The sequence below is a fragment of the Phocoena sinus genome, chromosome 2 (genome assembly GCF_008692025.1).
Source record: "Phocoena sinus isolate mPhoSin1 chromosome 2, mPhoSin1.pri, whole genome shotgun sequence".
Classification (NCBI taxonomy): Eukaryota; Metazoa; Chordata; class Mammalia; order Artiodactyla; family Phocoenidae; genus Phocoena; species Phocoena sinus.
The window spans coordinates 111,187,317-111,214,883 of NC_045764.1; the positions used below are offsets into that span (position 1 = coordinate 111,187,317).

A 27,567-nucleotide genomic window follows, 5' to 3' on the forward strand; every position below is an offset into this window, starting at 1 on the left:
AGCTCTGAGTTTTTCATAAATGCTCTTTATCGCATCGCAGAAGTTCCCTTCTGTATTAGTTTCCTGGAGTTGCCATAATGAAGTCCCACAGACTGAGTAGCTTAAAACAACAGAAATTTATTTGCCAACAGTCTAAAGGCTGGAAATCTGAAATCAAGATGTCAGCTGGGTCACACTTCATCTGAGACTCTGGGTAGAATCTTTCCTTGCCTCTTTCTGGCTTCTGGTGGTGGCTGTCAATCCTTGGTGTTCTTGGCTTGCAGCAGTGTTAACTCCATTCTTCCTGTGTCTGTCTTCTAAGAAAGACACTAGTCATTGTATTAAGGACTCGCTCTACTCCAGTATGACGTCATCTTATCTTAGCTAATTACATCTGTGACGTTCCCCTTCTGAGGTATTGGGGGGTTGTGACATCAGCGTATCTTTTGGGGAGACAGAGTCAACCCATAAAACCTTTTATTCCTAGTTGAATATTTTTTATCATGAAAAGGATTTTGTGAAATGGTTTTTCTTTCTCAATGGAGTTATCATGTGGGTTTTTTTCTTTCATTCTATTGATGTGGTGAGTTGCATTGATTGTTTTTTTATGTTGAACCACTTTTGCATTCCTGTGATAAGTCCCACTTGCTCATGGTATATAATCTTTTTAATGCTGTTGCGTTCAGTTTACTAGTGTTTTGTTAAAGTTTTTTGCATCTGTATTCATAAAGGATATTGGTCCATAGGTTTTTTTTTTGGTGTCTGTCTGGCTTTAGTATCGGGGTAATACCTCATACAATGAGCTAGGAAGTGTTTCTTCCTTTATCCTTTTATCCTTTAGAATGATATTTTAATGAAAGTTTTCTCTGGTATTAAAAACGTGCTATCTTCAGAATCTTTTGAAGCATTCCTATGTTAGAGACTTTCTAAATTTTTTTCTAGATTTTATAGTTTTTCAATTTCCTGCTTTGTTGTCAGTGTACCTCCTGCTGCTTATAATCTTATTTACTTTTCCAGTTTGCAACTTCTAATCTGCTGTGAGTGAGGAAAACATATGGCAGAGTTAGTTTAAGTTGTGTTTTTGGTTACGTTAAATAGAATTTGGAAAAACAGGAGGTATTCCTCCTATAAAGGAAATAATATATTTTAGTGCAAGGGCTTTGTACATCTTTTTGGCTATTTATAATCCTTTTTGTTTCCATTTTTTCAATTATGACAGGTTAGGTGATCAGATGACCAAGTTCCAGATAGGGGAAGAATTTCTTCACCTATGTATCCTAAAATTTATATTTGCATGTAGATGTAGTTAATCTGGAATGCCCCCACTATTACAAATGGATTATAAAGAAATAAACTATCTGTATAGCCTAGAGGTTATTTTTCTGCTAAAACTCTGTTAGAAGGATGAATGTCTCGGTAAGTTTCTTTAAATATTGGCCTAAAAATTATGTTGTTCCAACACACCAAAATGGATGAAATAAATGAGGTTAAATGGGTAAAACAAATCTTTGTTTTATTGCTAAAATAAAGGTCAGTATAACTTTCTTTTTATTTAAATATATAACTTCCTTTTTATTTGATTGATTTATTTTATTTAAAAGCATTCCCATTTGCTTTTTTGAAGAACTCCTACTAATTTTCATTATTCTGACACTTCTTCACTAAATGTCATTACCTAATGTCTTCTGTACTTCCTTGTCCTACCTATATATATCTCAATCCATTCTTATATTCACTCCTTTGCATACCTCCTCAACCCTGACCATGTTACTCTCTTGGCAAACCTCAACTTTGGTTAAACTAACTCCCTGTCTACTCTGTGGTTGGACCAGAAAGTAGATTATAGCTGTAGAAAAACAAAAAACATGCATTTCGTGTTAAATATGCGACCACAAATCTGAAGTAACCATCCCATATTTTCTTTATTTCTTCACATTTTGAAAACTTGAACGTTCAGAAATGTTGCAAGAATAGTATGATTGAGCATCCATATATCTTTCATCTAGATATACCAGTTTGGATGGGGGGCTGGGTTGCCACATTTCTCCCCAGCTTTTTTTTTTTCCCCAAACCATTTGAAAGTTACAGACATCATGGCACTTTGCTCTTAAATCTTTTTGGCATGTGTCTCTTAAGAACAAGGACATTACCTCCACATAACCACAGTATAAATACCACCTTCAGGAAATGTAACATTGATAAAATACTGTTATTTAATATTTTACTTATAATCAAATTTCCTTCATTGTCCCAATAATGCCCTCTTACAGTTTTTTTATTCTTTCACTTTAGGATCCAGTCAAGGCTCGTGCATTGCATTTCTTGTTATGTTTCTTTAGTTTTCTTTAATCTAGAATAGTTCCCTAGCCTTACGTATGTTTTCCTGACACATTCTTTGAAAATTTTAAGTCACTTTTTTGCAGAATGTTCCTGAAGTTTGTCTGATTCCTGGTCAGATTCAACGTAAACATTTTTGGCTGGAATTCTACACAGGGCTGTTGTGTCTTTCTTTTTTTTTTTTTTGCGTTACGCGGGCCTCTCACTGCTGCGGCCTCTCCCGCTGCGGAGTGCAGGCTCAGCGGCCATGGCCCACGGGCCCAGCCGCTCCGCGGCACGTGGGATCCTTCCGGACCGGGGCACGAAACCGTGTCCCCTGCATCGGCAGGCGGACTCTCAACCACTGCGCCACCAGGGAAGCCCTGTTGTGTCTTTCTTAATGCATCACACTAGGAGACATATTATTTCCTAAAGGGCTTTTTATGTTGCTTTTGAAATTCTAGGCTTTTAATAACCTTATCCGTGTCAGATAATGCTAAAAGTTGGTATCATTGGCATCTGAATTTAATGATTCAAGTGTGACTTGTTTATTCTTGATCTAGCAAAGAGGAATTATAAATTAGACCTTAAAGCCTTTCTTTAGATAATTTTAGTATGCCTATATCTAGCAGAAATTCCTTAAGGCTTTTTAGTATGTTAATATGTTACCTTTTGTGTTTTCTAGTTTTGAAATAAATTTTTATCTGTTAGCAAGAACATTTTCTTCTTTGAAGTAGTTGGTCATTGGGTTACAGCCAATGCTTTGTTTTGTTTTGTTTTTTAAACACCACAGCCATTAGACCATAATCTCTAAGAGAGGAGGGACCCCCAGCTCCTAAAACTAGGAGGACATGTGAATAAATCCTTTTTTAATAAATGTTTAAAAAATGAACCCTACTTAATTTTAATAATCCTAAGTGTGTGTCCTTGTGCCAGTAGTTATACATGAATGATATCTCTTTAAGTCTTTATTTAACAAACTAGAATTAGCATTTATTATTTTTTCCTACAAAAATGCATGACCTTTGCAAAAGATGAGAGAATGGAGGCATTTGTGCTACAGTGTGACTTTTATAATTTACATTTATATCAATTGACTAATTTGTATTGTGCTGAGCTGTTATATCATTAAAAACCCAGGTTTTACATTGTAATAATAGTGGATGATGAAGGTGATACACAATATGCAAGATGCTCTGTGGTTATGACAGGGAAAGAAAGGCTATTCTCAGGAGAAAGCTATGTCAAATACTTTGTTTGTAAGTTAGATTGAAACATATGGAATCGTCATTTTTTTTGTTATTGACAACCAGGTGATTATACCTGTAGCTCTTTTGTTTTTTTAATGGTGAAATTCCAGCAGGAAAATGAATGTGGTGCAAGTCTGAAGAAACACTCTAGCTCTTATCCTTTTTATCCCCAAGGTGAAATAATTAGTAATGTATTCAGCTTTTACTGAATGCTTGCTATTTGTATAGTAAACTTTCGGTATGCTATAAAATAAGTGTGTTGTTTTTTCATTTAATTTTTTAAAAGTATTTATTTATTTATTTAGCCGTGCCCTGTGGCTTATGGGATCTTAGTTCCCCGACCAGGGATTGATCCCTTGTCCCCTGCAGTGGAAGCATGGAGCTCTAACCACAGGAATGCCAGGGAATTCTCTGTAGTTTATTCATTTAATTTTCACACCTCTATGGCGTGTGTGTGCATTTACTATCTCTGTTTTACAGAGCAAGAAACTGAGGCCCAGAGAAATTAAGTAATTTGAGGTCACACATTTAGATTCTAGCCCAGGCTCCACTACGATTATCGCTTACAGGTGATATTTGATAGCCAGGGGTTTTTTTGTTTGTTTGTTTTGATTTGTTTTAAGGAAAGGAACTATCTATTTCATTACAGCAGGAAAAAAAGTACAGATGAGTCCATAAGGAATAGAACTGAAAAAATCACCTGTGATTTCATGAGTAAGAGATAAGTTTTTCTTCTTCTAAATGTTTACACATTTAAACATATAGCTTTTTCAAAAGGGGAAAATTCAACATGGTTTTGTAATATTTTTAATACATGAGCAAAACTTCATTCCATTTGATAAGATACTTTAGAATTACTTTTTATGACCTATATTTCGTATCTAACATCTTGATAATTATGGTTTATTCAGTAATTCCGTATTTCTGGACATGTCTTGAAACAGTCAATAATGGCACTTATCCTTTTGTTTACATCTATGCTCGCGTTTTTATTTTCTAGGAAACGTGACTAGACATGAAATTGCTATGCCCAACCCCAGTGATAGAAATCATGCAGAGAGAGGAAATCACCTAGCATAAAACAAATGGGGTAGCATGTCAAAAATATTTCCTTTTATATATTGAATGAGACAAACTAATGACCCTGGCTTGCCCAGTTTCTGATTTTAGCAAGTCACTTCACTTTTCTAAGTTTGTTTCCTTATCATTAACGTAAGGCCTCTTGTCTGTTATTTTGAAAATGGAATGAAAACAATGTATGTCATGTTTACGTTATGTATTTTTAAGCATATGTAAAGAAAGTAACAAAATGAAAGTTTGGAACACTGTTGTTGCTTTTTCTTGGATATTAAAGAGATACATATATATATATATCTTTAATATAGCTTCCCCCCCATTTTTAAAAATACTGTTTTTGATTGAGGAAAAAAAAATACTGCCTTTAGCCTTCTTATTTCTGTAACATTCTTGTCCCTGAAGTGTCACTTATCATTGCTAAAAGACTCTCGCTCCATTGATGTTACTTCATCCTTATAAGCTTTGATGTATCTATATATGTCTAAATCTTTTTTTTTTTTTTTTCCTTTTTTTGCGGTTCGCGGGCCTCACTGTTGTGGCCTCTCCCGTTGCGGAGCACAGGCTCCGGACGCGCAGGCTCAGCGGCCATGGCCCACGAGCCCAGCCGCTCTGCGGCATGTGGGATCTTCCCGGACCGGGGCACGAACCTGTGTCCCCTGCATCGGCAGGCGGACTCTCAACCACTGCGCCACCAGGGAAGCCCTATATCTTTTTTTTTTTTTAAAGAAGTTTTAGGTTTATAACAAAATCAAGAGGGAGGTTTAGAGATTTCCCATATACCCCCTATCCCCCCACACATGAAACCCTCCTCACCCCCAATTACCAACATCACTCACCAGAATAGTACGTTTTTTGCCAAGGATGAACCTGCATTGACACATGATAATCACCCAAAGTTCATAGTGTACATTAGTGTTCACTCTTGATGTTGTACATTCTGTTGGTTTGGACATATGTATAGTGACATATCCATCATTATAATAGCATACAGAGTATTTTCACTGCCCTAAAAATCTTCTGTGCTCTGCCTATTCATCTCTCCCCACCTCCCTCACCCCTGGCAACCATTGATCTTTTTATTGTTTTCATAGTTTTACCTTTTCCACAATGTCATATAGTTGTAATAATCATACAGTATGTACCCTTTTCAGATTGGCTTCTTTCATTTAGTAATACGCATTTGTTTCCTCCATGTCTTCTCATGGTTTAATAACTCATTTCTTTTTTGGCATTGAGTAATATTCCATTGTCTGGATGTACCACAGTTAAATTATCCATTCACCTCCTGAAGAACAGCCTGTATGCTTCCAAGTTTGGGCAGTTATGCAGTAAACATAGCTATAGCTATAAAATAAATGTTATAAACATCTGTGTGCAGATTCTTGTGTAGATATGTTTCCACTTCCTTTGGGTAAAATAACAGGATGATTGCTGGATGGTATGGTAAGAGTACATTTAGTTTTGTTTTTTGGGGTTTTTTTGGGGGTGTTTTTTTTTTTTTTGTCCACACTGCACAGCTTGTGGGATCGAACCCAGTCCCCTGGCAGTAGAAGTGTGGAGAGGACATTTAGTTTTGTTAAGAAACTACCAAGCTGTCTTCCAAAGTGTCTGTAGCATTTTGCTTTCCCACCAGCATTGAATGAGAGTTCCTGTTCTCCACATCCTTGTCAGCAATTGGTGTTGTCAGTGTTCTAGATTTTGGCCATTCTAATAGTGGTATCTCATTGTTGTTTTAACTTGCAATTCCCTAGTCACGTGTGATGTGGAGCATCTTTTTATGTTTATTTGCCATCTATAGATCTTCTTTGATAAGGTATCTGTTAAGGTCTTTGCCCCATTTTACAATGGAGTTGTTTTTTTTTTTTTTTTTTTTTTTTTTTTGTGGTATGCAGGCCTCTCACTGTTGTGGCCTCTCCCTTTGCGGAGCACAGGCTCCGGACACGCAGGCTCAGAGGCCATGGCTCACGGGCCTAGCCGCTCCACGGCATGTGGGATCTTCCCAGACCGGGGCATGAACCCGTGTCCCCTGCATCGGCAGGTGGACTCTCAACCACTGAGCCACCAGGGAAGCCCTGGAGTTTTCTTATTACTGAGTTTTAAGAGTTCTGGGTATATTTTGGATAACAGTCCTTTACCAGATGTGTGTTTTGTAAATATTTACTCCCAGTCTGTGACTAGTCTTCTAATTCTCTTGATGTTGTCTTTCACAGAGCAGAAGTTTTTAATTTTAACGAAGTCCAGCTTATCAATATTTTTTTCACAGATTGTGTCTTTATCTAAAAAGGCATCACCATAGCCAAGGTCATCTAGGTTTTTTACTATGTTGTCTTCTAGGAATTTTATAGTTCTCCATTTTACATTTAAGTTTGTGATCCATTTTGAGTTCATTTTATGTATATATATATATATTTTTTTTATATATATTTATATATATATATAAAATTGGCTGCGTCGGGTCTTAGTTGCAGCACGCAGGATCTTTTCATTGTGGCATGCATGCTCGCTCTTCGTTGTGGCGTGCAGGCTTCTCTCTAGTTGTGGCACACAGGCTCCAGAGTGCGCGGGCTCAGTAGTTGCGGTGTGTGGGCTTAGTTACCCCACGGCGTGTGGGATCTTAGTTCCCCAACCAGGGATCAAACCCACGTCCCCTGCATTGGAAGGCAGATTCTTAACCACTAGACCACCAGGGAAGTCCCCAGTTTGAGTTCATTTTGTCAAGGGTGAAGGTCTGTGTCTAGATTCATTCTTTTGCATATGAATGTCCTATTTTTCTAGCACCGTTTGTTGAAGAGACTGTTTTTGCTCTGTTCTTATTGCGTTTGCTCCTGTGTCAAAGATTAGTTGACTGTTAATGGGTGTTTATTTCTGGGCTCTCTACTCTGTTCCATTGATCTATTGAATATTTGCCTCTTTTTTCCTCAATACCATATTGTCTTGATTACTGTAGCTTTAGAGTAAATCTTAAAGTCATGTAACGTCAATCCTCCAACTTTGTTCTCTTTAAATATTGTCTTGGCTTTAAGTCTTATCCTCTCTATATAAACTCTAGAATCAGTTTGTTGATAACCATAGAATAATTTTCTGGGAATTTGATTGGGGTTGCATTGAATCTGTAGATCAGGTTGGGAAGAACTGACAACCTGACTATTTTGTCTTCCTTTCCATGAACATGTTATATCTCTCCATTTACAGTTAGTTGACCCTTGAACAACGTGGGTTTGAACTGCGTGGGTCCACTTATACCTGGATATTTTTCAATAGTAAATACTATAGTACTACACAATCCATGGTTGGTTGAATCCGTGGATGTGGAGCAACAGTGGATACAGAGGGCCAACTATAAGTTATACATGGATGAACTACTGCATTGTTCAAGGGTCAGTTGCATTTAGTTCTTTGATTTCATTCATCAGTTTTGTAGTTTTTCTTATATAGATCTTGTACATCTTTGTTAGAAAATTCTCATTTTGGGACATGCTAATGTAAGTGGTATTGTGTTTTTAATTTCAAGGTCCATTTATTCCTTGGTATATAAGGGAAGAAGTTGATTTTTGTATCCTGCAACCTTGCTATAATCACTTACTAGTTCAAGGATTTTTTTGGCAGATAGATTTTCTACATAGACAATCATGTCATCTGTGAAAAATGATAGTTTTATGTCTTCTTTCCCAATTTGTATACCTTTGATTTCCTTTTATTGCTTTAGCAAGTACAAGAACTTCTAGTACTTTCAACCAGATGTTGAAAGGTATGGTGAGAGGGGACATCCTAGCCTTGTACCTGATCGTAGTGGGAAAGCTTTGAGTTTCTTTGGGTACTAGACCCTTATCAGATAAATGATTTGCAAATATTTTCTCCCATCTTATAGGTTGTCTTTCTTGATAATGTCCTTTGATGCACAAAAGTTTTCAATATTGTTGAAATCCAATTTATCTTTATTTTGTTTCTCATGTGTTGGTGCTGTATCTAAGAATCCATTGCCAAACCCATTGACATGAAAATGTACTCCTGTGTTTTTTTCTAAGAGTTTTATGGTGTCAGTTCTTACATTTAGTAAGTATTTTCATCAGCAATTAGGACTAATTTTATTTAATTTTTTTATGCTTTGGATTCCTTTTATTTCTTTTTCTTGCCTAATCTAGCTAGAACTCCAGTACAGTGTTTATTAGAAGTAATGAAAGCTAACATCCTTGTTGATTCTCTCTGTTTTTCTACCTTTTTATTTTTGTATGCTACTTTTTATTTTGTTTATATCCATTTTACTTTTTATTATTTCCTTTGTCCTATGTAGGTCTCTTTTAGTTTATCCTGTTTTCAGTTCATTGAACTTCAGGTATAGATTTGTAGGTTTCTTTTTCATATTTGGAAGTTTTCAGCCATTATTTTTTCAGATATTCTTCTTTCTCCTTTTCCCCTCTGGGAAAGTTTTTATGCTAGTGTTGGTACGCTTGATGGAGTCCCAGAAGTCTCTTTGGCTCTGTTCATTTTTCTTCATTCTTTCCTCTTTCTGCTCCCTAGACTGGATGATCTCAATTAACCAGTCTTTAAGTTCATTGTTTCTTCTGCCTGCTAAAATCTGCTGTTAAACCTCTATAGTTTATTTTTTATTTTAGTTATTATACTTTTCAGCTCCAGATTTTCTATTTAGTTCTTTTAATAATTTCTGTGTGTTTATTGATATTCTTCATTTGTTAAGTCATCATTCTCTTGGTTTTCTTTAGTTCTTTGTTCATGGTTTCCTGTAGCTTTTTGTGCACCTTTAAAGATTGATTTAAAGTCTTTGTCTAGTAAGTGCAGTGACTGGGTTTCCTCATGGACAGTTTCTGTTAATTTCTTTTTTTTCTACAATGGGCCATACTGGCTTCTTTGCATGCCTCTTAATTTTTTTGTTGAAAATAAGACGTTTTGAATATTTTAACATAGTGAAACATAGGCAAGCCCTTGTGCTCTTTCTTCTGGGAGCCACCAGACAGGTCAAAATATGCAACTACAGTTCTTTGAGAATAAGATCTGTGTTGCTCCCTCTGGCACTTGAAACCTAAACCCAGAGTGCAGGCTGCCTTCCTTATGGTCGTTGCCCGTCTAGAGTGGCAACGGGAATGGTAGGTGGGCAGCTTAAATCTTCTTTCTTCAGCAAGCCTTCTAATGGTGGTTGTAATTTTTTTACTAGATTCCAGAGGTTCTGCAGAAGTTGATTCTGATACTTTTTGGCTGCTCATTAGTTGGTTTTATGGGGGAACCAAGCCCCAAAATTCCTTTCTCTATTTCTTTTGCTGATGTTACTTCCCATGGACATATTAATCTAATTTGTGGATTATCTACACACCTTACTTCCTCTTTACCATTTGTAATCTGTTTTACGACTTCAGTGAAACTCTTGTATCTGTTAGCAACTCAAAGAGAACTTAGACCATTTTAGAACTTAAGATATCAAGAGTTCTGTGTAGTGTAAGGATTAGTTACCTTTCTAATGAAAGAAAAAGGGGTGATGATACTTGGTTCAAACATATTTTAAATTTAGTTTTGGAATATTGGTATAGATTTTTAATACCTATATATTACTTGGAGGCCCAGGATAGATACTTTGGGTGATTTAAGTTAAACTTGTATAATTCACATCTAGATAATTGAGTTGGCTGCTGCTGCTTTTTTTTTTTTAAAGTCACTCATTTATTAGTGAATGGAAGGCAAGATTTTTTATCATGGATGATTAAGCACCTTATAATTTTCATTTAGCAAATAAATGCTTATCACTATGTCAGGGTTTCTCAACCTCAGCATTATTGACATTTTGGGCATTTTTAATTCTTTATTAGGCAGACACTTCAGGAGCTAATCTATGTGCACTGCTTTTAGTAATCATGTCTTTTTTAACACCTTTAGTTTGGGAGAGTTGCTCAGCTTCTTTTGTTTTTCTTGACTTTGAGACTATCAGACTTTCAGCCACTAGTTTTAGCTTCCGTTGATGATTTTTTTTAGTCTCTCATTTTTTGTATGTTTATTGGTTGACATTTTACTGTACAAATGAACTTTTTCTTTCTCCTTCAATTTGAGGTTACTGTTTCCTCACTATTAGATTCAAATTATGCATTTTTGTTAGAAATACCACCAAAGTAATGTTGTATCCTTCTAAGTGCATCATATCTGTTGGGATAGGATGTTATTTTGTCCCACTGTAGATGATAATAATTTTGGTTATTTGGTGGTGTCTGCCATGCTTCACTGAAGTTAAAACTTTGGATTTAATAACTTTGACACTTTTATCAGTGGATTTTTGCTACCTTTATGACCATGAATTTCTGAATATAAAAAATTAGAATTAACATATTGTCCCATACAAGCACCTTGACATTTGTCCAGGAATAAATTTGACAAATTCTACGTTTCTGGTGATTCTTTTTTTCTCCTTGGGATCAGAACAATACAATGCCTTATCAGATGGAGTCTCTTTCAGAAGTGCTTTCAGAAACTTCCCATTGAACATAGAGATAGGTTTTCGGCTGATGACACAAATATTAGATCTTTTGTTATTGTCCCACAAATCCCTGAGGCTCATCATTTTTTTTTTAGTCTAATTTCTTTATGTTCTTTAGATTGGGTAATTTCTACTGATTTGTGTTCAAGTTCATTTATTCATTATCATTACTCTGTCATCACTTTTCTATTATTGATCCCATTCAGTGAATTTGTTGTTTCTGTTACTGTATTTCTAGTTCTAAAATTTCCAGTTAGTTCCTCCTTATATTTCTGTTTCTTTGCTCAAACTTTCTATTGGGAAGTTTGTTTCAAGTGTGTTTATAATTGTTCACTGAAGTGTTTTATGATGCTTTAAAACCCTTGTCAGATAATTCCACAACTGATATCTTTGTATTGGTGTCTGTTAATTGTTTTTTCTCATTCAGGTTGAGACTTTCTTGGTTCTTGGAATGATGAATGATTTTAGTTTTATTATTATTGTATTCTAGACATTTTGGATAGTATGCTGTGAAACTTTGGATCTTATTTAAATCTATTTTAGCAGGCCTCCTCTGACACTGCACCAGCAGGGGAGGTGCAGCTGCCTCATTACTACACAGTGGGGCTGGAAGATTGGACTCCCCTCCCCACTTGATCTCTACCAGCCTCTGTTGACTACCATGGTGAAGAGGGGAGGGTACCTCTTACCTCAAGGTGGTAGTAGAAGTTCAGACTTGCCATTCAGTCCTTGCTGACACTCTATAGAGGGGAAGGGGCACCTTTGTTACTGCTGGCAGAGGTAGAATTCTAGTCTCCCTACTTGGTTCCACTGATGTGGATGAGGAGGAGTGGATTCCATGGTGTTTGGCTGGAGTAGGGCAGTAACAGTAAAAAATGTTTTTGCTTCCTAGTCTGCACCTTTCCCAATCCTTTCACTAGAGAGAACTGGCTTTTCTTGTTGGTTTTCTGAGTGGTGTTTTGTTTTTATTTTTATTTTTTTGCCTGTGCTCATTGGTACTTCTGGGTTGCAGGCTTCTCTGTTGCCTGATCTAAGATACGTAAGAAGCAAAAGGAAAACCCAGAGAACTCACTGTGTTGTTGTTCTTCAAATTCTGTGGTTGCTATTCAAATTCACTTTCTCTCCACCTTTCAGAGTCTTTTGACGTTTTTAATATATTGCACTCAGGAATTTTAGCTGTGTTTAGTGGACTAGGAAGAAATGTATCTTATTTTACATGGAACTGGGTAGCCTAAATGGTTTAAAATTAAGGTAGTCCATTAAGAACTTACTTTAAATGAAATGCTCAAGAATATTTTATTCTTAAAAATATTTTACCACCATATTTTCTAAGTCACTAAGATGTACATAAGGTTAAGTATATTCTTGTTATAGCTATATATTTATGTGTAAAAGTCTATTTATTTCTTTATTCTTTTAGGATTATGTACTGAAGGACTGTACCGTGTTAGTGGGAACAAAACTGATCAAGACAATATTCAAAAGCAGTTTGATCAAGGTAAGAAGATAATTATAGATATATTTATGTATATATTTGATCAAGGTAAGAAGATAATTATAGAAGATAAAATCATTGTTTTATTATTTCCCTCATTGAAATTTCATATGAAAACCTCCTAAGAATATGGATGTTTAGGGGAGAAAGTTTTGAAGTAGTATTGGAAGTATTTAATGGAACAGATACCACAGTCAACAAATGGGAGAGCTATAAATCCATTACCAGAATTAGAGAAGCAATAAATTGAGTTATGATGCATCATCATCTTTGTATATCACAGATTGCACCTATTTAAAGTTGTGATTTAAAAGGTTTTTTTTTTTCCTTCATGATACTGGGCCAACTAACCATAAGGAAGTTTTAAAAAGCTGAATTTCCTACTCATATTAAAGGAAATCTGTATGAGATCAAAGGTTTAGATGCAAAAAATGAAAACTAAGTTCTAGGGAGAAAAACGAGTGAATATATTTATAATCTTGGAGTAAGGAGAGGCCTAAACTTGACATGAAACCTAGAAAGCATGAACAAGATGATAAACTAGACTGCCTAAAAATGTAAAACTTCTGTATGAAATAGTGTATAAAGCAAACAGAATCAGGAGACAAACTGTAAACTTGGTGTGGCTGTGGAATTTCTTTGCTAGATTAAGCAATTCATATCAGAAGAAAGCAACCAACAAATATATGAAAATATGCTCAGCTCTGTCAGTTATAAAGAAATAAAAATTAAAACAAAAAGGTTGTATTTATTTTATTATGTGAGTGGAAAAGATTGTTGGTAGGGTGTAGGCAAGCAGGTGTGTTGTATGCTGTTGGTTATGGGTGCTTCAGGTAGCTTTGCTGGAGAAATTCTATTTGTAAATACTTATGTTACAAAAGTCTTTGTGTAAGCATACCAAGATATTTATTGCAGCATTGTTTGTATTTTGTTTTAAAGGTAGGGGGACCAGTCCTGTTTACAAGTAGAATACTAGATAGCCGTATAAAATAATGAAGATATGTGTTGAAATGGTAAAATGTTGAGTGGTAAATGGTAAAGTTGAGTGGTGGGTGGGGTGTTTGTGTGTGTGCCTTGCTTTGAAAGACTGGTATTTCATTATTGCATGGTATTTCAAATACCATACATTATTGCATGGTATTTCATTAAAAAAAATTGTTAGAAGAACTGTTTAGACTTTAGCAAATTGGTACAATTTCACTTCAGGTAATGAAGGAAGAGTAGTCGTCAGTACCAGGGCCTCTTGAATTAGAGTTTCTGGTTTTGTTTTCTGGTTCTGCCACTTACTGTCTTTGTGGCCTAGTGAGGTTAACTTTTCTAAATCTCAGCTTTTTCATATCTAGAATGAGAGTGATAAGAGTAACTGAGGAATAATGAGATAATGCATATAATGAGTTTTCTGTGCCAGGCACCATGTTAAATGTTCACTGGGTAGCTGTTATTACAAGGAATATAGCCTGCCTAAGGACCTAAGCTTTAGTACATAAAAGTTGTTATCATAACATCTTTATAATATTTTTAAATGAAATAAATCTAAATGTTCAGTAATAGAATATTATGTAAATTTTTATATCTGGGAGAATGTTTTGTAGCCATTAGAATTGCTTATGTAGGGCAGAATGTAAGGATTGGTGATTCTTGGTTAAGGATATATGTGAGTTCTTTGTATTTTTATTATTCTTGCAAATTTTCTGCAAGTTTGAAATTACAATGAAATGTTACCTGCCCCCTCAAAAAGTTTTTAAAAGTTGCTTGTGAAATTTTATTAACCTTGGATAATGCCTTAAAAATTAAATCTAATATAAAATCTATCTATCTATATATATTTTTTTTAATGAGCAGAAAAGGGCTGAAAGGAAACATGCTAAATTATAAACAGTGATTATCTCTTGGTTATGGGAGTAATTTTTTTATTTATCATAAATATTCATTGTATTTATAATAAGGAAAATGTTACTTTTTTAATAGCAAATTAACCTTATGATATACCTTTAATATGTTACATTCTTATTTTTTAAGTCAGAACTTCACTGATAAGTGTTTTATATTAAAATTTTTTAAGTATAAGTTCCCCACCAGGGAACTAGTAGATTTACACTGTAGATTACAATTTATATTGGCTTGCAGTATAATATTGTAGAAAAAACACACAAAAGTGGTCCTGCGATGTGAGAATAATAATGTATATTGAAACAATAAAATAGTGTTCGCCTTTTACTCCTTTTATGTCCAATTAAGCATACTCCATGAGGTATAGTGATTTTGTTTTTTCTTCCAGTTTTATTGAGATATAATTGACATACAGTACTGTATAAGGTGTACAACATAATGATTTGACTTATATATATCATGAAATGATTACCACAGTAAGTTTAGTGAACATCCATCATCCATCAAAACTTGAATTTATATGCATGATTCCTATCTTTTGTCTTTCTGCTTCCTTATGGCCTCTTCTAAATAGCTTATGTGAACAAAATGTTTCAAAAGAAGAGAGATGTCTCATATACTGACAAGCCTAATAGCATTTTTTTATTGTCACAGAAAGTGCTTCTTACTTGGTTTTCTCTTTCCTTATCTATAGTTTGTCAGGCAAACTTATATTAAAACGATGGGGGAGGGATGAATCAGCCTGTGAAGAAAGGTGGTCCATGAGAAGACTTAAATGTCTTTGGATCTACAAGTATCCATTTAACTTACTTCTCCTGTAATAAATTTAAATTTATTATAGTTTTTAATTTTTATTTTTGTCTTATAGATCATAATATCAGTCTAGTATCAATGGAAGTAACAGTAAATGCTGTAGCTGGAGCTCTTAAAGCTTTCTTTGCAGATCTACCAGATCCTTTAATTCCATATTCTCTTCATCCAGAGCTATTGGAAGCAGCAAGTAAGTAAAAGCCTCCTTTTTTTTTTTTTTGAGAGGGATGATGATAGTGGGGTTTGTACATTGATTGCTTTGTGTTAAGATCAGTCATGCACTAGAATATGTAGCTAATAAAAATTTAGCTTCTAGAACTGTTTATTAAAGCTCTTTCCCTTTAAATAAATAGTTTTAGCTAGGCTCCTAGATGACTAGGTGCTCTTAGAAGTTAGACCATTATACTAGAAGTTTGAGATTTGTGTTTTTAATTCAAACTCAAAGGCATTGTAAGAAAAAGAAATTAAGTCTTGGGCTTCCCTGCTGGCACAGTGGTTGAGAGTCCGCCTGCCGATGCAGGGGACACGGGTTCGTGCCCCTGTCCGGGAAGATCCCACATGCTGCGGAGCGGCTGGGCGCATGAGCCATGGCCGCTGAGCCTGCGAGTCCAGAGCCTGTGCTCCACAACGGGAGAGGCCACAACAGTGAGAGGCCCACGTACCGCAAAAAAAAAAAAAAAAAAAAGAAATTAAGTCTTCAAATGAATGTATCTGTAATGTATTTTAGTAACATATTAACCTGTGTATGGTCTGTACACATGTGTATATAAATATTTTTTAAGTCAAAGAAATTAACTTTGGCCTCATGTCTTAATTCAGTTTTTGAAAAAGTAAGACAGGAAAATGGGTACTCATTCAGTATTGATTCCTACTTGGCATCATCATTCATCCAGATGTTTCTATGAAGCAAATACTCATTTGTTATCTGGAAAATGAGACCAAAGGTCTATTTGAGTATCAGGTAACCTAGTGCTTAATCAACATTGTGTTCTCAATGGCTAAATTTAATGTAGTTTCTAAATATTTCTCTTTAATATTTCCTTTTGATTACAAGTCTTCAAGCTCTGTAGCGTGAGACTACTTATAATACTTATTGTTAAAGTTCTCAGTTAATTTTCTTTTCATTGAAATCCACTTTAGTATATTGTCATAAGATACAGTTGCCTTATACATTCTCTCATATGAAAACTAGGAAAATAGTCCAATTGATAGCTTAGATTTTCTTACATTTTGGCTATGAACAATAGCCTCAGAACTTCCCTACTTAGGAAATATTGAGGGCTGATTTAGAAGTAATATGTGGCAAATGAGAAATTTGTTAGTACTTGGTGTACTACCATGAGTTGGTTGGCAGACTGGCCTCCTCCAGAGGAATCCATTGTTATTTTTGAAGAATGAACTGAATGAGGAAGAGCAGAGCAGTAAGGCACTCTGTCCTCTCCCATTTACAGCAGAGCCACATTTCAGTTATCCTGTTTCATAATTTGTGTAAATTTGCAAAGTAACTGAGCTAAATACTTGTACTGCTTGTGCTACTTGTGAAGAACAATGTTTTATAAGCTAAGTGGATTATAAATAAGTATAATGCTTTAAATCAGGTGTTGGCAAACTGGCCTGTGGGCCAAATTTAGTGTGCCATCAGTTTTCAGAAGGCTTGCAAGCTAAGAATGTTTTTTTACATTTTTAAATGGTTGAAAAAATATTAAAAGAAAATTTTACGAAATATTAAAATTATATGAATTCAGATTTTTAAAGTTCTATTGGATCACAGCCACTCTTGTTACATATTGTCTGTGGCCGCTTTTGTACCACTGCAGAGTTGAGTAGTTTCACCCACAAAGCCTAAAATACTTACTATCTGTAGCATGAATATTAAGACCCTAACAGATTTGTAAGTAATTAGTTAATTCTAAATCAGTATCTAGTTATATAAGTTGCTTAGAGAAATTACTAATATACCATTTCCTATTTTACCACCCCCAGGTTACTTTGATCTTCATTTATTAGCTTTACTTGTGAAAAGGCTATTGTAAATAGATGGTAGTCTGTTTATTAGCAGGTTCTTTACAACATTTTCTTTGTTTTTGTTTCCCTCTCTTGATATGCTTTATATACATTCTTGATTATCTCATACAATAGGCATAGCAGGAAGCTTTATCAATATTTTTTAATGTTTGTGTTTCACACAAATTCCTCGCTACTTTAATTTTACAGAAATCCCGGATAAAACAGAACGTCTTCATGCACTGAAAGAAATTGTTAAGAAATTTCATCCCGTTAACTATGATGTATTCAGATATGTAATAACACATCTAAACAGGTATTTTTATTTTTCGTTTTTGCAAATAAAATGCACTACAGATTTCAAACACGTAACTTTATAAATTGGGTAATCATAAAATAGAGAAAGACTAATTTAAACATGCAGTTCAATTTTGGTTCTCTAAATTATTTTTTCTGTATTTTTAAAATAGATTTTTCATCAACTTGTTTAAAGAAAGGTATATGACCCTTTTAGTATCTAACATGATTATATAAATAATAAGTGTGGTGAGTACTTTTTTTTTTGTCACTGCTGTTCTTTAACAATTCTCTTCTATAGAATCTTAGAATTTTAGTTATGAAATGACACTTAGATAATTAACCAGATCAACCTGTTTGAAGTTGGAAAGGTTGAGGTTTAAAGAGAGAAATCATATGCTCAAGTGACACATCTTATAACTAGAATCCAGGTTTTATTAAGTGGTTTAATTGCCTCTTCTTTTGTACTGTGTCTCTTTTGTGTATCTTGCTTGTTTTGTTTGGATATTCTTCATAGTGAAATTTTATTAGAAACTTGAATTCATATCACTATCCACCTTGACTGTTACTGAAATGCAGGACATTAATCCTATATCAAAAGCCTTAAATATGTTAAGCTTCAAGTTTATACTTTTTTCTATAAAGATACTCTTCCCAACACCATTTCTTAAATGAAAGGCAATATTAATATTGTATAATAGCGTAAAGCTCAAGACTGTGGAATTAAATAGGCTTGGTTTTGAAACATTTTTAGTTCTGTGGCTTTGGACAAATACTTCACCCTGCCTAAGTCTTGATTTTTCTCAACTATAAGAATGAGAAGAATAATAGCTCACAAAGTTGTTATTGAGACTGAATAGAATCATTAGTATTTGTACTACTTTTTTCAAAAGTCTACTCTTCACAGTATTTTCTACTAACATTTTAATGAACTGAGGTTTGGTTTTTTTAACTAATAATGTCAGTGTCCAAAACAAATACATTTTAGTCTGTACCTCTTAAAAGAGAGTATTAAGCAGTGTTTAAAGTTTTTTTGTTGTTATTAATGTAGCATAAAATTATATTAGCACTTGTAGTAACTCTTCTCTGGGGTCTCCCTCTGTGAGAAAATACCAACATACATAGTATTGCAGTATAATTAGTGGAATTTCCTCTTGAAAATTACCATGCAACGTGGTTCATGATTTAACAGATGTGTACAGGGTACTACAGGAGACCTTACCCAATATGGAATGTAGGGATGGTATATGAACATATTATTGTATTGCCTGATTAAAGTGCTGAAACAAGAATTGGACTTTATTAAAAACAATAGGGAAAAGAGACAAAGGGAAGAGCATATGCAAAGAATCACAGTGCTAGCCCACCATCAATGTTATATTAAGACACTTAACTGTGTTTGACTCCAGTGATACAACAGTTAATGACAGGCATATTTGGCATGTTGAGGAACAGCAAAAAGGTCTGTGTGGTTTGAGCAGAGTGAAGGATAGGGCAGTACTACCCAGAGTTTAGCCTATTGATTAGCTTTAGTCCTCAAAATATTTTACTGACAAGGAGGTTGCTTTCATGTCTATCACTAAGTGCACTGTTGAGTTCAGCTGACATTTGTGGGCGGGGCGGGGGGAGCAAGACTTTGTCAATGAAAAAAGCATTGCATGATTGTTACTCTGAATGGTATGGGGAGCCACTAGAGAGTAGAACAGAGAAATAGTATCATCAGACTTAAATTTTAGAACAAACACTCAACTAGTGATTATAATGGATGTACTCTTTGTGCCAGGTACTCTTGTAAATGCTATACAGACATAGCAGTAAATAAAATAATCACATTTCATGGAGCTTTACATTCCAGTATAGGAAATAAACGATAAATATATATTGGGTGATTGACAGATTGCAAAAATTAATCCATGGAGCTGTTCTTTGGATGTATTTTTTCTCACCTTCCATATTCAGTGAGTTATTGTGTCAAATTAGTTTTTTCTCCTGATTAGTTTTCCTTTTCATTCCTCTGCCACTGCTTTAGTTTAAATTTTATCATTTCTCATTTAGGAAACTCTAGTTTGTCATTGAGCTCTCTCTCTGCCTATTTTTCTTCTTGATTCTCCCTTGATCCTGATGCCAGAATGATCCTTCTAAAAGCTCTTTGTGTAAAGATCACTTACATCCTAAAGGAAAAAAATCTAAATTGTTTATCATTAAGTGGCCTAGTTCTAACTTACTCTGTTAAATCTCCTTTCCTTTTCCACCGTGCAACACCAAGTGCCACTGTATTAATATTAAACTAATAGGACTTAACTGAAAGTATCAATTTGTGCCTGGTCCCTTATCACATCTTAACATGACTGCCTCAGTCTTTCTCAAAATTCAGTCCTCAAAGCAGCAGCATCAGCATCACCTGGGAACTTGTTAGGAATGCCAATTATCAGGCCCCACCCCAGACATAATTATCAATCTGTGTTTTAACAGGCCCTCCAGGAGGTTCTGATACACACTGAGAATCACTGGGGGCGGGGGTTGGTTTGTTTGTTTTTTATGGAAGTATGGTTGATTTACAATGTCATATTAGTTTTCAGGTGTACAGCAAAGTGATTCAGTTATATATATTCTTTTTTTAGATTCTTTTCCATTATAGGTTATTAAAAGCTATTGAATATAGTTCCTGTGCTATACAGTATTGTTTATCTATTTTATATATAGTAGTGTTTATCTGTTAATCCCAAACTCCTCATTTATCCCCCACACACCCTTTCACTTTTGGTAACCATAGGTTTGTTTTTTGTGTCTGTGAGAATCTGTTTCTGTTTTGTAAATAAGTTCATTTGTATCTTTTTTTTTTTTTTTTAGATTCCACATATAAGTGATATCATATGGTATTTATCTTTCTCTTTCTGCCTTACTTTGCTTAAAATGATAATCTCTAGGTCCATCCATGTAGCTGCAAATGGCATTATTTCATTCTTTTTTGTGGCTGAGCAATATACCATTGTGTGTGTGTGTGTGTGTGTGTGTGTATGTATATATACCATATCTTCCATATACCACATCTTGTAAGTAGTGCTTCTCTGAACATTGGGGTGCATATATCATTTCAAATTAGAGCTTTCATCTTTTCTGGATATATGCCCAGGAGTGGGATTGCTGGATCATGTGGCAACTCTATTTTTCGTTTTTTAAGAAACCACCATACTGTTCTCCATAGTGGCTGCACCAATTTACATTCCCAACAACAGTGTAGGAGGGTTCCCTTTTCTCCACAGCCTCTGCAGCATTTATTATTTGTAGACTTTTTGATGGTGGCCATTCTGAGCAGTCTGTGATGGTATCTCGTTATAGTTTTGATTTGCATTTCTCTAATAACTAGTGATGTTGAATATCTTTTCATGTGCCTGTTGACCATCTATATGTCATCTTTGGAGAAATGTCTATTTAGGTCTTCTGCCCATTTTTTTGATTAGGTTGTTTGTTTTTTGATACTGAGCTGTTTGTGTATTCGGAAATTAACCCCTTGTCAGTCACATCCTTTGCAAATATTTTCTCTCCGTAGGTTGTCTTTTCATTTTGTTTATGGTTTCCTTTGCTATGCAAAAGCTTATAAGTTTGATTTGGTCCCAGTTGTTTATTTTTGCTTTTATTTTTGTTGCCTTGGGAGACTGACCTGAGAAAACATTGCTACGATTTATGTCAGAGAATGTTTTCCCTATGTTCGTTAGGGGTTTTATGGTGTCATGTCTTATATTTAAATTTTTAAGCCATTTCGAATTTATTTTTGTATACGATGTGAGAGTGTTCTAACTTCATTGATTTACATACTGCTGTCCAACTTTTCCAACATCATTTGCTGAAGAGACTGTGTTTTCTCCATTGTATATTCTTGCCTCCTTTGTCAAAGATTAATTGACCATAGGTGTGTGGGTTTGTTTCTGGGCGCTCTCTTGTGTTCCAGTGATCCATATGTCTGATTTTGTGCCAGTACCACGCTGTTTTGATTACTATAGCTTTGTAGTATTTGAGAACCACTGTTTTGACTAAATTACTCTTTCTTCCTACTGTTTTACTAACACCCATCACCCTTGGCTCAACTCAGACATTACCTCTTCAAGGACCCTGACCACTGTCATCTAACTGATTTGCTACCTTTCCTTTGTACTTTTTGACTCAACAATTAGATTTGATGCCCATATTCATGTCTTTCAAATCTATGGGTATTTTCAGAACCTATACTTGACTACCACATAGACACACCGGACTGGGCCCCTCTATACACTATATTTTAACAGAGGTTGACTTTATTCTGAATATTCTAATTTAGTCTCTTAACAAATAGTAATAACTTTTACCACAGAACACATGTTTTTAGAGCACTTATTTTACCTCAGATGAGCAACTCCTGTGTTTGGGGGTGTGGGTCCTTTGGTTTAGATTTTTAATTTTTTGATATACAAATTCAAATAAAAAATTTTCCTGCTACCTTGCATATTGGGCTGTTTCTTCATGTGTGAATGAGAGGATTGGATAAAATACCTAAAATTTCCTCCCAATTTAATAATTTTGAGTTAAAATTCAAGATTTGCTTCTTATGTTTCTTGCTTATTACAGACAATGGTAGTAGTGCTTGCTCACATATTTAAAAGACTGGATGCAAAATAGTTAACATATGGTCATTTGTAAATTATTTATTGTCAGATCAAAAGAATTTTAAGGTAGAATTTGCTCTGTGAACTGTTGTCATTGAAATTAAATTTGTAACGATGTACAAGTTAGTTAATGATTAAAAAGATTGTTTTTTGGAATACTAGAAACTTGAGTTTTTTGAAAGTTGAAAAGTCTCCCAGTTGGAGGGTATGATAGTTTTTCCAAAGTAAAAACCATCTTTGGTTCTCATAAGGAATGGATTTTACTGCTTTTTTCTGTTATTAGAATGTAGTTGAACATGGAATGCACAAGCAGGAAAATGTTTTAAATTTGAAGTTAAGATTTTTAAAAAAGGTAAAACCAAATCATCTGAAATAATATCCAGCTCTCAGATTCTTTAATTGCAATGAGTTTTGACTGGTTTCTAATTGTTTTTTTCCTATCATAATTTCAGGGTCAGTCAGCATAATAAAGTCAACCTAATGACAGCAGACAACTTATCCATCTGTTTTTGGCCAACTTTGATGAGACCTGATTTTGAAAATCGAGAGTTTCTGTCTACCACCAAGATCCATCAATCTGTTGTTGAAACATTCATTCAACAGTGTCAATTTTTCTTTTACAATGGAGAAATTGTGGAAACTGCGAACACTGTGGCTCCTCCACCACCTTCAAACCCAGGACAGTTGGTGGAACCAATGGTACCGCTTCAGTTACCACCACCATTGCAACCTCAGCTGATACAACCACAGTTACAGACGGATCCTCTTGGTATTATATAAGTAGGAAGTGATTGCAGACAGCCTGAAATTGGACAAAAGCAAATCTAGGCATGCATGTTTCAGGGTTCAGTAGTATACTTCATGTTTCTTACAGATAATTCACATTCAAAATAATGAAACATTTTCTCTTTGAACTATATGGTATTCCTTATTCATTTATATTACAAATCTAAGACCATGTGATAAGCATGACTGGAGAGGTTTAATTTTTATAAACAAAAATAGCTATAAAATACAAAGCTGCTGTTGCATGCAACCTTATTGCAATCAGTATATCATTCCTGTGGCATTTTCTGTCACATTATATTGTGAATAAAATTTTTCTATAGAAATTAAATGATTTAAAAACTCACGTATATGAAACATTTAATGCTTTCCAGCCTGCTTTATGGCTGGTTTTGTTATTTGATGTGCTAATTTGAGCAACTTAATTTACTTTTATCAGTCTGTATAGATAACTAAAAGCCCAGTTAAGTATTTTATAATTTCAGGCTACTTATGCCATGCTTGGGATGTTGTTTGAAAGAAAGAAAAGTACACTTAACATATTTCTGCACCTTCATCTTCTAAGTAAACCTGTGGATGATCTGATGGGGGTAAATGGATATATTTCTTGTACACACATACCAAGGACATGCTTGTGGCTAAAGTGAGTTGATAATGTTGTGCAAAGGATAGTTGTCACCAACTCATTTCTTTATAGTCCATGATGAAACAAACATCTTGTATACTGTTAATTCTGTAAACAGATGCATGTTCAAAAGATCTATTATGGTCTTGTAATCTTAATCTAATATATTTTAGATATTTTAATTTTTTCCCTCTTGGGAAATACATTTAGTATAGTGTAGAAAATACTTCATGACATTTTCATATAAGGTTATATAACTTTTCATACATAAACATGAAATTTGTTGTAGAAAATTCTTTAAACCAAACATTTTAATCTAGGACTTCAATTTAAATCTGTCCCTTGAATCTATTTTTATGTGGCCCTTAAAAACATATCCAAAAATCCATTGCTAATATAGCAATAAAAATACTTTGGGTACTGACAGCCTCTTTGGAGTATGTATATATAAAGTTGCATACTTGTATTCATATTCTTTTCTGTGATATGTTGTACTAAAATCCAAAGTGGCTTTTGCACCATTTTTTAAACCAATTTTTTCCTTTGATGTTGGTACCAGATTTGCTGTAAATGACTGCTGCTTTGGAGGTTAAACATTTCGTTAGTGAAGTTACAACCAGAACACGAAATTATGGATAACATTTTCAGAATAAGTGGCATAGGTAAATTTTGCTAGGCTTTATTCAAAATTTGTTCATTATCAAACGATGCCGGTTTTTTCCCCAGAAAGGGAAAAAATGGTTTTTTCTGTTGCTAGGTTATATTTTGTGTAGTAAAGAAAAAATTCTTTGGTCCACATTGTAATCTTCATACTGCAATTTTAAGGTTGTCTTATGTGTACTGTAGTAAATAGATGATTTTGAGATTTGAGGCTCCTAAGAGTTTGATTTACTCCATTTTTTCCTAAAATAAATATTGTCTTTCCCAACTGTTATGTCCTAGGTATTGTACTTCTAATTTTAACTTCAGAATCAAGATGTTGACATGAACCAGGCTGCTGTTGAAGTACATGTATATTATAAATTATCTTATTTGTGTTATACTCTTACATGTTATTATCTTTTCTAAGAAAACAAAGTCCCTATTATTCCTATTGCAAAGCACACAGGAATTAAGAAAGTACAGTAATTTTTAAAAAGAAAAATCTGGTAAATGTAGTATTCTTAACTTGTTCTATATTACTTATACCTATTGTCTATATAGCTTTAATTTATAGCTGTCAGTTTAACATTGGCATGTCTGGCAAAGAAAATTAAACTTTAAGAGTTTTATAAACTGTTTCTAGGTTGCTAAAGAATTTATTTTTCTACTATATATGGTATAGACAAAGCTCAAAACTATGTACAGGAAAAAAGCCTAACTATTTCTTTTGGAAGTAGGCTGAAAAGAGAATTTTCAGAACTGTTCATGTCTTCAGTTCATTTGGTCATAACTTTGCTATTGTAATATGTGAATCCCAGTTTATTTAAGCTATTCTCTTTTATACTGTGTTAATTTAACTTTCATGTGCATTTAGTACAACTTTTGTTATTGAAACTAGCATTTACCATTTTCCACATTTACTACCTTACACCTTCCCAAAAATTTATCTCCACTTTTCTATGCATTCTATAATTGATTTGAAAAGCTTCATAGTGGGTCATTTAAAATTCTACTTTTGGTTCACTTAACAGATAGGTTACAGTTAATCGAAAATTAAAATACGGTTTAAAGCTCAGTCTGTTACACTGAATTGATTGCGTTTGTTTTTGCCAAGGGTTTAGATATGTTTTTAAATATTAGAAAAATAATGCTAAAAACAAAATAATATGATTAAACCTTTTTCTGGTAAGTTACTGGAAGGTTTCACTGTTTAGGGAACTATCATATATGAAACTTCTTAAAGGATGAAAAGAATATTAGGTAGTCTCGTAATTATGCGTAAACATTAAGGCATTATATTTTACAGTTTTAAATAAAATTCCATCTGCACACATGTTGCCATCGTTTCATTTAAGCTTCAGTGCTTGTAATTATTACAGTATTGTACTTAACAGTATCTAGATTAGCAATATAAAGAAGCGTAGTGGAATTCTCAAATTTTCAGTAGATATATGGGAAGTCAAATTCTATTCAACAAACACTTATTAGGATATACAATTAATTTTAGAACAAAATTCCAGGCACAACATATTTTCATTTGAAATGGTATTTGTTAGTACTGCTTATTTTTTCCAACATTTACAATGTAAATAATGTAGGTAGCAGCAATCTAACTTAGCCAAAAAGCAGCTTTTATTTTCCATACTGTATGTAAATAATGTAGACTTTTTTTTTGAGGTACTGCAGTTTAATTTCTAATATCTCTTAGATAGGAACAAAAAGGAACAATTGGAATAAGAACTTAGGCCTTAGCTTCCATGTGATTTTTAGTTTTTTATACAGTAATAATTGTGATGCTATTTGTCAACTGGATATAAATATATATATATAATTTTAAAAAGTCAAAAGTGCTTTGTTTCTTCGTTTATAATTAATGTAATTTTGTGCTTCACCAACAGGATGCTGCAGTAAATTAAATATCAGTGAAGCTTCTTCTGTATGAAGAATGCTGTGAATAAAACATTAAGAAGCTGTGTAATTTTAAGTTATAGTTGCCTCTAATTTTACCATTTTATTGGTAAAAATCAACTAATATTTTTTCATAAAATAGGAAAATGTTTTTAAAATTGTGATGAAAATTTTATTAGGGAAGTGTATTATTGAGCTTTTACTGTACCCATGAGAGGAGATCTAAAATTTATTCTGGATGTATACATACAGATGAAAATTAATTTTTAAACGTTTAGGAAAACAGGATTGCACAGATTTCTAAGACTCAAATGTTACCTGGAATTTCGAGCTGTGGCTAGACATATTTTGAGCCACTGAAAATATTTTGAAGGCTATTCTAGTTTATAACAGAGGTGCTAACGTTGAACAACAATATTTTTATTTTCTTCATGGTTTATGAATATTAAGTCAAACTTCTATAGGTATATGTTGTCAGATTCTATGGATCTGGTGAGGTCAGTTTGACCTGAATCATTGTATTTGTTTATCTTGAGTTTAATGCTTTTAATTAAGTTCCTTAATTCTTAGGCTGAACAATTTCTGATTTGTTTCAGAACTTCATGGGACACTTAAAATTTTTTATTGTGTCTGAACTGTTAAAGTTCTTAGCATTTTCAATTTATCAAATGTCTGAAAATAAAATTTTCTAAGGTTTAATAAGGGAAGGAACTACTCTTCAAAACTGATTTGTTATGGTAGAATTTGTGTGTAGTTGAGAAGACTGTACAAGCATTAATGACATCTCATATCCAATATCCAGTCATTAGATGTGATCTTTAAAGCAGTTAAAAATCTACTAACTAAGGAACTTTGGGAATATCCACTATTCAGTTGGTCCTCATCATCATCCTATAAGCATGAGTCCATTTTTTTTTCCCTTACAATATTAGTTTTAACTCTTGGGGTGTGTTTGGGGGGGTGGCACTGGGTGGGAAGGATCCACAGTTCTCACATTGTTTAAGTCTTAAAATGTTCAATATTAGTCTGTAGAAATTTTGCAGGCAGTAGGAATGATTTTGAAAAGCTAATCAATGGTAGTCAAAGGTAGGATTTCAGTTATAACTAAGTTTAATGTATAAAATTATAAACCTTGAAATTAATGCAGTGCTGGCAGTTCTGGTTTAGTTTTTTTACTCATCATTAGAAGAGTGCCAAGACAGACCTGCAGTATACGCACTTCTGCTGTAAGTAGTTGTCAAGGAATTTGTACTTTAGAAACGACCTAATACTTGTTTATTCCCACAGTATAGTTTTTCTATTCAGCTTTATTTGCCTCATAAAAATTCATAAATTTATTATGGACTATTTAATAATGGCTTTCTTGTTCTAAT

At 34.0% G+C, this 27,567-nt stretch overlaps 1 protein-coding gene across 3 annotated transcripts in view; it reads left to right on the plus strand.

Moving 5' to 3' along the window:
• ARHGAP5 (Rho GTPase activating protein 5) overlaps nucleotides 1-25,617 on the plus strand; it is a 72,998-nt gene extending 47,381 nt beyond the window's left edge. For all 3 annotated transcript variants that reach the window (XM_032622882.1, XM_032622881.1, XM_032622880.1), the window contains exons 4-7: nucleotides 12,518-12,595; nucleotides 15,351-15,482; nucleotides 17,507-17,612; nucleotides 22,686-25,617. In XM_032622882.1, coding sequence (XP_032478773.1) covers nucleotides 12,518-12,595; nucleotides 15,351-15,482; nucleotides 17,507-17,612; nucleotides 22,686-23,013 — 644 coding nt within the window. In that variant the 3' untranslated portion in view covers nucleotides 23,014-25,617. The remainder of the gene's footprint in view (nucleotides 1-12,517; nucleotides 12,596-15,350; nucleotides 15,483-17,506; nucleotides 17,613-22,685) is intronic.
• The last annotated feature ends 1,950 nt before the right edge of the window (nucleotides 25,618-27,567 follow it).